This window comes from Nematostella vectensis, chromosome 14 (genome assembly GCF_932526225.1).
Source record: "Nematostella vectensis chromosome 14, jaNemVect1.1, whole genome shotgun sequence".
Taxonomy (NCBI): Eukaryota; Metazoa; Cnidaria; class Anthozoa; order Actiniaria; family Edwardsiidae; genus Nematostella; species Nematostella vectensis.
This window is the reverse complement of record NC_064047.1, coordinates 7,602,377-7,614,820: the sequence shown is the minus strand read 5'-3', so window position 1 is coordinate 7,614,820 and position 12,444 is coordinate 7,602,377. Positions and strand designations below refer to the sequence as shown.

Genomic DNA, 12,444 nt, shown 5'->3' with positions numbered 1-12,444 from the left:
TCTCTAGCGCAACTAAGACCACAGCCAGATATCTCTAGCGCAAGTAAGACCACAGCCAGATATCTCTAGCGCAAGTGAGACCACAGCCAGATATCTCTAGCGCAACTAAGACCACAGCCAGATAACTCCTGCGCGCAAGTAAGACTACAGCCAGATATCTCTAGCGCAAGTGAGACCACACCCAGACATCTCTAGCGCAAGTAAGACCACAGCCAGATATCTCTAGCGCAACTAAGACCACAGCCAGATAACTCCTGCGCGCAAGTAAGACTACAGCCAGATATATCCTGCGCGCAAGTAAGACCACAGCCAGATATCTCCTGCGCGCAAGTAAGACCACAGCCAGATATCTCCTGCGCGCAAGTAAGACCACATCCAGACATCTCTAGCGCAAGTGAGACCACAGCCAGATATCTCTAGCGCTCAAATGAGACCACATTCAATATCTCCTGCGCGCAAGTAAGACCACATCCAGACATCTCTAGCGCAAGTGAGATCACAGCCAGATATCTCTAGCGCAAGTGAGACCACATCCAGACATCTCTAGCGCAAGTAAGACCACAGCCAGACATCTCTAGCGCAAGTGAGACCACAGCCAGATATCTCTAGCGCAAGTAAGACCACATCCAGACATCTCTAGAGAAAGTGAGACCACAGCCAGATATCTCTAGCGCAAGTAAGACCACATCCAGACATCTCTAGCGCAAGTGAGACCACATCCAGACATCTCTAGCGCAAGTGAGACCACAGCCAGACATCTCTAGCGCAAGTGAGACCACAGCCAGATATCTCTAGCGCAACTAAGACCGCGACAACATATCTTTAGCAAGAGAGATCACAGCCAGATCTGTAGCTCGCAAGTGAGACCACAACCAAACATCTCTAGCTATCGCAATGGCGTAAAGATCTAGCGCAATGGCGACCACAACGAGATATCTCTAACGGACTAACGCAAGTGACCACGGCTCTAAAAGGTCAATTAAAATATGCTGCGCGCCCAAATTCCGGCGAATTTTTATCGTCATTTTTACCTGCTTTCATCTAAAAATAATGAAAGTCAAAGCCAAAAAAGACAAAATACGGAAATGAATCCTATTTGTAATTCAAGTCTTTCTATGGCGATGAAAATAGGTTTTTCTTTTTTTTACGCAATACAATACTGAAAACAAATATTGCTTGTGTCAAAAACCAAGGACACATTAATCCGACAACGTTTTTGGCTGTTTTTCTTTATTAAAAAGGAAAAAAATTCCTAAATTGAACTACTTGAATCGCTCTCGAAAGCCGCATACTATGATTGGTCCACGTCAGGGAATACCCCGCAAGATATTACGCATGCGCTGGGCTACTCCTTTCCAAGATGGCGACGGGTGTACTTTTTGTGTTTTGCTTTGCTCTTTTCGCTTTTTGCTCCTCTGCCAACAAGGTAGAGGATCAAGACCAGTGCAGGGTATATGCAGGTGGACAGGTCTATCCAGAGAGAACTAAGATATCGGAACATGCTGTACACTGGAGCAAGGCGCAAAGTAAGAAAACTTGTGATGGGACATTCATCGTTCGTGTCAACACGTGTCTCTTGTACAGTACTTGCATTGTTTAGTATTTTTCTTAAAATATGAAGAGTATTTGGTTTAAATTCTTTATGTTGTTTCCTTTGACCCCTAAGCTATCTTGATATTCTATTCTTTAACTTCCCATATCGTTTGTTTACAATATCCGGTTTTATACACTCGTTGATTTTTGTAAAGAATAAACTTGTCTTTTAAAGACATTCTTTTGTTCAACATTAAAGCTTTGTGTTTAGAAATATTGTAGTTCGAAACAGAGCTGTGTTATGTTGTGTCTTCATGGTAACATTGTGTGATATTTCGCTTTTACTTGAATACTTATTAGGTTCTAAATTTCCGTATAAAGTATGTATAAAACAAGTTATGAGTAACTCACATAAGTAAGTTACTTATGCCACAAAACGTTATAAAACTCTAAATTATTTATAGTTTTTACTCAATATTTATATTGAACTGAGACTTGTAGGGTTTGCTATCCTATGAAATTGTAGAATAACATATTTGATGCTTGGTAAGAGTCAGCCAAGTCCGTGTGATATTGCACAAGTTTTGTCATATGTATGAGTATACATCTATTGTAATTAATGTTGCACCTGTAAGGTATGGTAAGTCAATACATCCTTACCCGCAGTGGTTCATGGGTTACATATAAATAGCTGAATCCTGGTCTCTGAATGCTGTGTGAATGTTTAAAGGCACATAAACAAGAATGCTGAAGCTTTTCTAAACCTGTGTTTGTTTTGATTCATGCTTATTACCCATTAAACACTGCGAGTTATGACACATAGATTCTCCAAGTGCAATATTATTTGAAATAGGTGTATAAATTATTGACACTAATAAACCTAGATCACTGAATTTACTGATTATGCAATCGAATAAGGATTTTTTATGATATCCCATTCCATTGTTTTAATCTTGTAAAGTATACTTCACAATATTGTTGAACTCAATGTCAAGTATTTTTTAAGTATGCAGTGCACCCTTGAATTGGCTGTAACAGCTTCAGCATACATTTAAGGCTGCCCCTCCACATAACATTTTATACTCTAGAACCCCCAAAAATGAACTCTGAATAGAGGTGAATGATAGTTTGATGAATTAGAATTAGCCAATAGGGAAGCTGGAGTCAGTCCAAGTTAGAAGAAGCTTATGTCATTCTGAATGGCTCTGTATAAATATATATATTTTTTGCTTATAGTCTCAAAGCCCGCACCATTCTGGGAAGGAACAGCAGTTGTAAATGGAGAGTTTAAGGAGTTGAAGCTGTCAGATTTTGAAGGTAACATAATATAAAAAAAATACTGTACATTTATAAGAATGTCATTCAGCTTATACTATCACCACACTCCTGAATTCTCATGCTTGACCCTTAAATGCACAGCGCTCTTGCAAAGAGACCTTGTATATGATAATGTAAACCTTATAGATGTCAGATTGATGTTCTTCAAACTCATGAGCTGATTGATGAAATATGGTTTTCATGTAATGTATTTTATTTTTTATAGGAAAATACCTTGTCTTCTTTTTCTACCCACTGGATTTGTAAGTTATAAGAGCAAAAACACAATAATTTACCAGTATAGTTTATGTACTGACTTTTTTATAAGCAAACCAGGGGTGTACCTGCACACCCATTTTTTGTGCCCTCTTAATAGTTCAGTTTTTAATTCAAGTATGCCTACGGGGCAGACTAATTACAAGGAGTAATTTATATAGCTATCACATAGTGTTATTCAAGTATTTTTGTTTGTAAATAAAAAACAAAATAGTTGCCATTTTGTAGCTTTGGTTGGACACCATTCAACACTAGGTGTGATTAAATACAGTCCTCTTGCTTAAGCATGATTAAGTGGTATCATTGAACTGGAATAATTCGTTTTATGCTCAGATATAAGAAGAATTAAAAGTGCTTTTATTGTTTTTTTTAGCACATTTGTATGCCCCACCGAGATTATAGCCTTTAGCGACCGCATTGAAGAATTCCGGGCAATCAACACAGAAGTCGTAGGTTGCTCAGTAGACTCCGTCTTCACCCATCTTGCTTGGTAAGTTTCACATTGATATCAGGTCACACCATTTAACATACCATTTGTGTCTGCTTAATAAGGAAAATAAGATCACTAACTCCCGGCACAGTCACACTCCTGCCTGTCATTTTCATTTGACTTCAGTAAAATAACTTGGGTGACACAGTCCAACTCCCCTCCCCCCTTGCCCCACCCCCTAGGGGGATTATGGCACTGGTTAAAGTCAGTACACATCTGACTTGTGTGGCAGTGTTGTTTTGTGTTTGTTTCAAGTATCCATAACAGTTTAGGAATAAATCTTTCCCAGCATTATTTGATAACCTGATGGGTTGATTTAGACAGCACAATTTAGTTGCATGTGACATATCATAGACGTGTGCGATTCAACTAAATTGTGCTGTCAGTCCAAATCAGCATATAAAAAAGAACTGAGTGTTTTTGTGTGGATAAAATGTCACTGCGACTCAAAGCAGATTTAGTGTGCTACTGAAATTAATATTATAAATAATGTGCACAGGGTTTTATAGTGTACAAAAAACTGTGCCATGCAAACCAGATAAACAGCTTTTAAGATTTGACTGATGTGTTTTTCAGTGTATTAGTGATAGTGATGATCAACCAGAGCAATGCAATTACTTTGAATATGAATGATAGAGGTTAAAATTCATACCTGTCAACTCTCCCGCATTAAGCGGGAGTCTCAAGATTTTGGACCCCTTCTTCCATGTTGAGCAACATATCTCCCACTTAGCGATTTTTAAGGCTTCCGAAAAATGATTCAACATTTTCCCCATTTTCTATTAAAATATTTGAAACAACAATTTCCTTGCATAGCGCAATTTTTCTAACACCCTCGTGAGATCTATAAGTGGATTTGTTCGCGAGAGCTTCCTTACGGCAAACGCCTGCAAGGTTAAACCCACCCCTCCCCCCAAAAAATGAATATACCCCACCCCTCCCCCCAAAAAGAGATTTCCAGAGGTTGACAGGTATGAAAATTGTTACATCAACATTTCTGATCATCTTCCTTTGTAGGATAAACTCCCCACGCAAGGAAGGGGGTTTGGGCAATCTTAAGTACCCTCTTCTCTCTGATATTAACCATCAAGTCTCAAAGGATTATGGGGTACTCCTGGAGAACGAGGGCCACACCTTGAGGTATAATAATCGTACATGATGTGATGTAAATAATGAGGGCCACACCCTCATGTATAATAATCGTACATGATGTGATGTAAATAATGAGGGCCACACCCTGAGGTATAATAATCGTATATGATGTAGCGTAAATTATAACATGAGGGATAAATTAGTGCCATTAAAGTCCCAAAAATTAATTTCTCAATTTGAGACAGGGTAGAATTTACTTTCATGGAAATGCTATCAAAAGGCCACATTAAAACTTTTAAGAAGATTGAAAAATTTTTCACTAACATTTCAGCTATCAAGAGTGCACATTGTTGAAGATTTTGTATGTAAATAATGAAGGTCACATTCTCATGTATAATAATCATACACGATACAATGTAAATTAAGAGGGCCAAGCCCTCATGTATAATAATCATACATGATTTAATGTAAACAATAAGGGCCACACCCTGAGGTATAATAATTGTACATGATATAGCTTAAATTATAACATGAGGGATAAGATTTTACTTTGCAAGCGTTTTTCTATCTTATACAAGATCAAATATCTGATGCAAGGATAATAATTCAATTCGTTTTCTGGCTTGTGAACTTGCTTTTATCTAAGTACAGTGTACTGTAGATGATATAATACTGTATAATTTTATTTATTTTTTCTCAACAGGGGATTGTTTATCATTGATGACAAGGGAGTCCTTCGACAAATTACAATGAATGATTTACCAGTATGTCAGAAACATTACTCATTTACATATTAAGAATTCCCCACCAAAAGAAATAAGGGCATAGAAACTTAGGTGTAATTTTTATAAAGTTATAACCACCTTAAAATCAGTCGCTGCCACCCTTAAAAATTTCTTTACAATAAGTTTAAAGTGGCAGCGTCAAGGTACGGCCCATGTCTTGAGTCAGGGTTTATTGTACATAGGCTTTTAATTGCCGACAAACAGTTGAACTTTAAACTTTAATGCCTTGTTAAAAAATATGCCATATTTTATTGAAAACTTTGTTTGTTGACAGTTTGTGGTCATTGCCTTTGAATATTTAAGTCTCCCACATGTACCAAAGGCTCATAAGTCAGTATGGGCCAGAGAGCTATTTCAAAGCTCTAACCATGACACTGCCCCTTCAAAGCTTAAGTACTCTTCCATCAATCAAGAAAATTGATTTCATTCATGAGAAGCTTCTTAAACTTAGTTAATCATTAAGAAGCATTATTCATTATGTCTAGAATGAAAAATGGTTTAATCAACTCCAGATGTTGAGAAAATAGCAACTGCATTTTAGCACAAAAAAAAAGGAAAAAAATATTGTTGAGTGTTGCAACTTTATCTGGGTTGACCTTGTACCCAGAGGGTGCAGACATCCCCCTTTCCCCACACTGTGTCCTGGCCCAAATTCATTATTGTTCTGTTCACTGTCAGGTTGGGCGATCTGTCGATGAGACCCTCCGTCTCGTCCAGGCCTTCCAGTACACTGACAAGCACGGTGAGGTGTGCCCGGCAGGGTGGAAGCCTGGCAAGGACACCATTATTCCAGATCCAACTCAGAAGAAAAAGTACTTTGAGAAGCAAGCCCAGAAAGAGGATTTATAAATCTAAGGACCACACTTTGGTCTAGATGTGAAGGTGATCGTGTTTGTTCTAAAAAGGCGTTTTTGCCAGGACAGTACCTAGAACACTAATTTAATGACAGTTTCCCAGTCAGTCCAGTTACCTTAGCTTGCTTTACTCTGGTTGCATAGGTCAACTTGTTTAGAGATTGCCGACAAACAGGCGCTACCCTTGAAGAGACTGTGTATGGCCTTTGATCTACATGATGTAAGACCATTTCTCTCTAAACAGCTCATTCTTGTTTCATTTCAAGGGTTTATATTATTTAATTGTTGATTGTAATTTCCCACTCCTCAATTGTTAAGGGCCTCCAGTTTATGTGACGTCATTTTGAGAAAAATATCTTTTTGTGTATTTCTATATCTAAATCCTTATCTATAAACAGTAAGAATAACAGGCGCGCATACCCAGGGTTGGTAGGAGGGGGTTGCCCAGTCGTAGGTATCATTTGAATAGTATTTGACAATTCTTCAATAAGAAATGAACCTTTTGAAATGAACTTTTTGTTGGCCAGGTGGGGCGGGGTGGGGTGCGCACCCCCCTGAGTAATTTATTACATGTTTGTAAAAGTTAAATGAGAGATGTTTTATTTCCCCTTATAAGTGCCTCCCCTAATACATGCCTCCCATAAGGGCCTCCCCTGATAAGGGGATCCCCTAATAAGCAACTCCCCTAATAAGGGCCTCCCCTAATAAGCACCTCACCTAATAAGCACCTCCCTCAATAAGGGCCTCCCCTAATAAGCGCCTTCCCTAAAAAGCATCACTCCTAATAAGCACCTCCCCCAATAACTGCCTCCCCTAAAAAGCGCCTCGCCTAAATGTGTATAGACTTTGATGAAGAAGGAAACTGTATGTTAGGAGAGAAATAGCGAAAATTTACACATGGGTGTAGCCGTGGGGGGGTGGCCCAGAGGGCCCCCCTTCTAGCAGCCAAAAATACAGTAAATGTATGAGACATATCTAAGATACAGGAGAAAATGCCTTGGAAGTCCCTTTTGGGCCCCCTCCTGTTAAAAATCCTGGCTATGCCGCTGTTTACAGCACTATATACCAACAGCATTTTATCATTGAAAGCTTTTTTTGTTATGAAGATGTTTCCCAAGTTGGATAAAGCATCATCCAGGGCCTATTCAGAAGCAGCCATACAGGCTGCGGGAAAGTTGAACGTGCATCCTTCCCATGATCCCTATCGGCGTCAACCGAGCGCTTTGATGAGGGACCGCAAATAAACACTCACAACACGGCATTTCTACCACAGTTTATTGGAGCTTTGGCCCTTTGATATATATATATACACCCCTAGCTCTCTCTGTAGGAATCTCAATCTGAAAAGATTTGAGAAGAAAGAAACAAAGCCCCTTGAAACCCAAAAGTCTAGATCTAAAAAAAAGGCTACGGAAATGCCCCTTCTGTTCTTTCCTTTTTTTTCGATTTTTACGATATCAATGCTGTGAGTATTCAATTTTGTGTGGCAGTCAACTGATTAATGCCTAGTAAAATCTATCACTCAAAGATTCTATCACTTAAAATAGAACAGGGCTACTCTATTTTTGCTATATCGGAAAGGAGAAACAAAATGCTAGAACTAGAATACACCTGTATTTCAATAAAGGTAAATGCCAATTGCCAAATGGCAGTTCTATGACCGAAACATGTTTATGGGTAGCATTTTTTTTGTAAAAATAAAGGTTATAAATAAACTCAAGCGATAATAGAACCATGTATTAATTATATTTAATGATAGCTATATGTTTTATTTATATTTTGCTGAATTTGGAACAAATATTTTGGGATCCGTGGGTTCTTTCGGTCGTAGTGTCAATGGCCATTAGCACTGACGTTTTTTTTAAAATAGGTGTGTGTATTGTCTTTAGATTGTCTTATCGTAAAGCGTGTCACTAAGCCCAGTTCTTTTCATGCACAGTGACTAAATGTGACCCTGTTTTAAAAGCCCTGTTGTAATATCTTTGCAGCAGCGTAGCCAGGATTTTTAAAGGGAGGGGGCCCAAAAGGGAATTTCTAGGCATTTTCTACTGTATTTTAGATAATGTCTCATACATTTACTGTAATTTTGGCTGCTTAAAGGGGGGCCTGGGCCCCCTAGGCCACCCCCTGGCTACGCCCTTGCTCTGTGCTCAGTAATGAGAGCTCTTACCCCTCCCGAGTCATATAATGTGTCCTCTTGACTGTTTATAACCCCCCTCCCCTCCCCCTGATCTTGGTCTTTTGGTTTGTATCTCCCAAAATTTGTATGAATCTTGGGTGGGGAGGGGAGAGGAAGGAGGTGGTTTTTCCCCCCCTGATCTTGCGTAACCTATTCTGTCATCTTTGGGGGAGGTCTTGTGGTGTGTATTTGTCCCCCCCCCTGATCTTGAGTACTCTATTCTGTCATCTTGGGGGGAGGTCTTGTGGTGTGTATTTGTCCCCCCGGTCCTGCCAGGGACGTGGTTCCCATGAGGGCAAGGTCGATTTCCCGTGCTGCTTGTCGGCCCTCGGCCATGGCGGTCACCACCAAGGATTGTCCGTAGTGGCAGTCTGGGAAAAGAGACTGGGTCTAAGAGTGCCGATTTACATTGAGATCAAAGCGCTAGCCAGCGCAACATTTTTAAGTTTCGTGTAAACAGAGCTAGGAGTGTTGGGATAGGATTGTTGAACTAGCACAACAGGGCTGTGTTCGTATGAAAACAGACCCGGTAAAACAGTACTACGTTTGGTTGACCACGGGACAAAAAAAAAATGCTGGCGATAAGTCTAACCACAATCAAAATTTCGCTAACACGCGCCAGCATTGCTAGGCCAACTTCTCGCCAGCGTCCGCCAGTCATGCCCGGGAAGAGGGACTCTATAAAAGAAAACGGGGGTGATCTTCCTATCTCTTAAAGCCGCATTGTCACCAGTTTACTTCCGGTCGATTACGCAACAATCTCCGATGATTTTTAACGGAAAACGCGAAAAATATTTCAAAATATTGAAAGCAGTGTGTTTATTGGAAGTTTCTTTGAGGATCTGATTGATAATTTAGAGCGGATGGCCTGTTTAATATCTCTTTTGTCTTTTAGCGGTTGAGGTTTCCGTCGGACCTCCGGAACTGGTGACAATGCGGCTTTAAGGTATAAAATTCGACCAACTGCTATTCCTTAGGACTCGGTACTGTTCCTACCTCCTGCCGTGTAAAGCTTTTCCACGCTCGTCTGGTACTCGCCTCTTTTCGTCGCAAAATTACCGCGGGGGTCCTGGATACAAAATAACATATCGATTAGAAGGCGCACAGTAAATGTGTAAAGTGTTTGAAAGTAAAAACCTTATTCACTCATCAGAGCCAGCCCTGGCCGTACGATGCTTGCAAAAGACAGGTCTAAAGGGGCATCTACACGGCGAGCCCGATTATCATACTGATAAGAATGCCCATTAGATCGTGCGCACGTATTAGGGTAATCAAAGAGGGCGACTTTGGGGAAGTCTAGTTACGGAACAGATCGTGTCAACTAGATCATCTTCATATAATTGATTTCGCGGCAAATAGGTTCTTTTAAATTTATTGCACTTTTTTCGTTGGTATGTAACCCATCCTACCACTTTTGCTCCGAACTGCTTCGCTAGTGACTTCTCGGGACCCACGAAGCCGAGCGCAATGAGCACGAGATCTGCCGGGAATTCGTGTTCGCTGTTCGGAACCTCCTCGATAACCCATCGGCCACTCGGGTCCTGTATTGGAAACAAAAATAAGCCTAATGAATAAATGAATGGAATAATTATACACCACTGCAACTTCGTTATCAGGGGTTTATCTCAATATCTTGATTTTTAAAACGGCGTTTAGCTGTCAGCTATTTATATACGGTATATGCGGACAGCACAAGATGTTGTTATTCCGGGTCGTTAGGGTAATGACGTCACATAGCAACCCACCTTGACCCATTTGATCTCCACGGCTTTGATCGCTCTGACGTGTCCTTTATCGTTGCTAAGGAACTCCTGTAAAATAAAACATCCATTACATGAATACAGTTTATGAGCTACAACTAAACGCTGCAGAACGTCTAGGGAATGTCTGCCACGCCCCCCACCCCACCCCCCTCAAACCTGCATGATTGATGCCTAGCGTAACTGGAGGGGTATCGTAAAACCAGAAACTGGAGACACCAAACACTATACAGGCCTTCAGCGAGCATCCATTAAAGACGCGGTACTACATGCACTGCGCTTTCTAATTTAGTTAAGGAAAATAACACTAGGAGTAACTCCATCGAATGGTTTATTGTTAGACGAGCTAGTGCGTACCCGGGTGCGGTCCTTGAAATGTTATCTATGCTTGGACGAGGATTTTCGTATTTTAACAAAAAAATCTTGGGCGGATGTGGATACGCGGCACATGCGAATGAATGGTTATGCGGAAGTGCAGTGAAAGCACTGTTAACACAAATCCCCCGCCTATTCCATAGCAAATTTACGGGCGGATCTAGGGGTGGTTTCCTGGTTTAATAGACAACGCTTACTCAAAATATTTGCCCCTAGGGAGAGACATTTGATGGTTTGGGAGATAGTTTGGGTAGGGAGGTATAGTTTACATTTATTGAATCTTGGATCCGCCACCGAATTTAACGCTGAGTTTAGAAAAAGGATCTCTATCCAGCGTAACGTTGTTCCGCTTCCGAGAAAACGAGGAATTCACAGTCCCCATTGTAGACAGCTAGGTTTTGATAAAAAAAGTTTTCCATGCCCGGGATTTAACCCGAGGCGTCCAAATATAAATTTCCGAAATTTATATTTCCTTGATATTTTTGTGATAAGTTTTTGGCTCTACAAACCCCTTCCCCTCTCTCATGTTTATAGCCCAGCACCCCCTCCACCCTGGGGATTGAGCCAGTTTACCTTGCTCATGATGTTGTATATTCTGGGGTCACGTCCATACTTGATAGCAACCTGATAAATAGATAACAAGAAGACACAATCGTTATAATTATCACACATCAAGTATCACGCCTTAAATAAGGTATCTAAATAATACCTCCTCGTGCCCGTACTCCACGCGAAAAACTCGCGGCCAGGTCGGCCAGGGATTGTTGGGTGAGCGGGACTCAGGCGACTCCGCAAGCAGCTCAAACGTTACGATGCTTTTGGCATCCTAAAAATAGAACAATGACGTCACGCTAATGATAATGATGCTGATGACAATATTTACTATGGAAATGATAATGATTACTATGATATAGAAAATGATGCTGGTTATGCCATTTATGACGACGGTACGTATATGCTTGTTGTTGTTGTTGTCGTTGTCTTCGTACCTGTCTCACAGAAGTCGCTATACAATCCACGCCAGTGTCTCCACCTCCAATAACGATCACGTGTTTTCCTGTCGCGTCCAGGGATGGCAGAGAGTAGTCGCCTAGCAACACAATCGACGTCATCATCGTTACCATGGCAAAGACCAGTAGGGGTATAGCTTTGTCTCCCTCTTTCAATTTTTCTTAAGAAAATTAATGTTTTTGTATCGTGCCCCCTAATATACACCCCAAGAAAGAGCCCACCCCACCCCACCCCACCCCACCCCACCCCAATATTTGCTACACCTCTAAGATGTACAATTATTGAAGCAGGGACGGATCCAGTAAGTGTTGATGGGAGGGGACGAAGGGGGGGGGGGGGGGGTGCACAAAAACAGTTAAAACACTTGAGGTCAACTCCTAAAACCCCCGGTCTCATCACTGTGCATTCTACAAATCCAGAAATCTTACCCATCTGTCTCTTCTGACTTGTCTCGAGAAAATTCATAGCGAAGTGAACACCTTCGAGGCTGCGACCTGAAGGTAAGAGCATGCAACCGTAATCAAAGGCAGGTACAATAGAGAAATTGAATCTCGCAAGTCAATTAATAGAAAGTGTTTACTCTTGACAAAAAAAACAGCGTCGTAAGTAAACAATAGACTCATACATATCAGGGGCAGATCCAGAAGTAAGTAAACAATAGACTCATACATAACAGGGGCAGATCCGGAAGTAAGTAAACAATCGACTCATACATAACAGGGGCAGATCCGGAAGTAAGTAAACAATAGACTCATACATAACAGGGGCAGAT

The 12,444-nt window shown here is 40.8% G+C and overlaps 2 protein-coding genes across 2 annotated transcripts in view; one reads left to right on the top strand and one right to left on the bottom strand.

Annotated features, from left to right (window-relative positions):
- Positions 1–1,329: 1,329 nt before the first annotated feature.
- Positions 1,330–6,855, top strand: LOC5510303 (peroxiredoxin-4). Its single transcript, XM_001630707.3, has 7 exons — positions 1,330–1,526; positions 2,770–2,850; positions 3,077–3,113; positions 3,500–3,616; positions 4,634–4,756; positions 5,412–5,472; positions 6,172–6,855. Exons 1-7 carry the CDS (start codon positions 1,361–1,363, stop codon positions 6,340–6,342), a joined length of 756 nt encoding a protein of 251 aa, XP_001630757.1. The 5' UTR covers positions 1,330–1,360; the 3' UTR covers positions 6,343–6,855.
- Positions 6,856–7,605: 750 nt separating this feature from the next.
- The window catches only part of LOC5510299 (glutamate synthase [NADH]), a 51,878-nt gene continuing 47,039 nt past the window's right edge, over positions 7,606–12,444 (bottom strand). Inside the window, exons 53-60 of the mRNA XM_048721290.1 lie at positions 12,101–12,166; positions 11,651–11,751; positions 11,371–11,487; positions 11,235–11,285; positions 10,272–10,337; positions 9,936–10,067; positions 9,523–9,595; positions 7,606–8,897 (exon numbers count right to left, since the gene is read on the bottom strand). Coding sequence (XP_048577247.1) covers positions 8,743–8,897; positions 9,523–9,595; positions 9,936–10,067; positions 10,272–10,337; positions 11,235–11,285; positions 11,371–11,487; positions 11,651–11,751; positions 12,101–12,166 — 761 coding nt within the window. The 3' untranslated portion in view covers positions 7,606–8,742. The remainder of the gene's footprint in view (positions 8,898–9,522; positions 9,596–9,935; positions 10,068–10,271; positions 10,338–11,234; positions 11,286–11,370; positions 11,488–11,650; positions 11,752–12,100; positions 12,167–12,444) is intronic.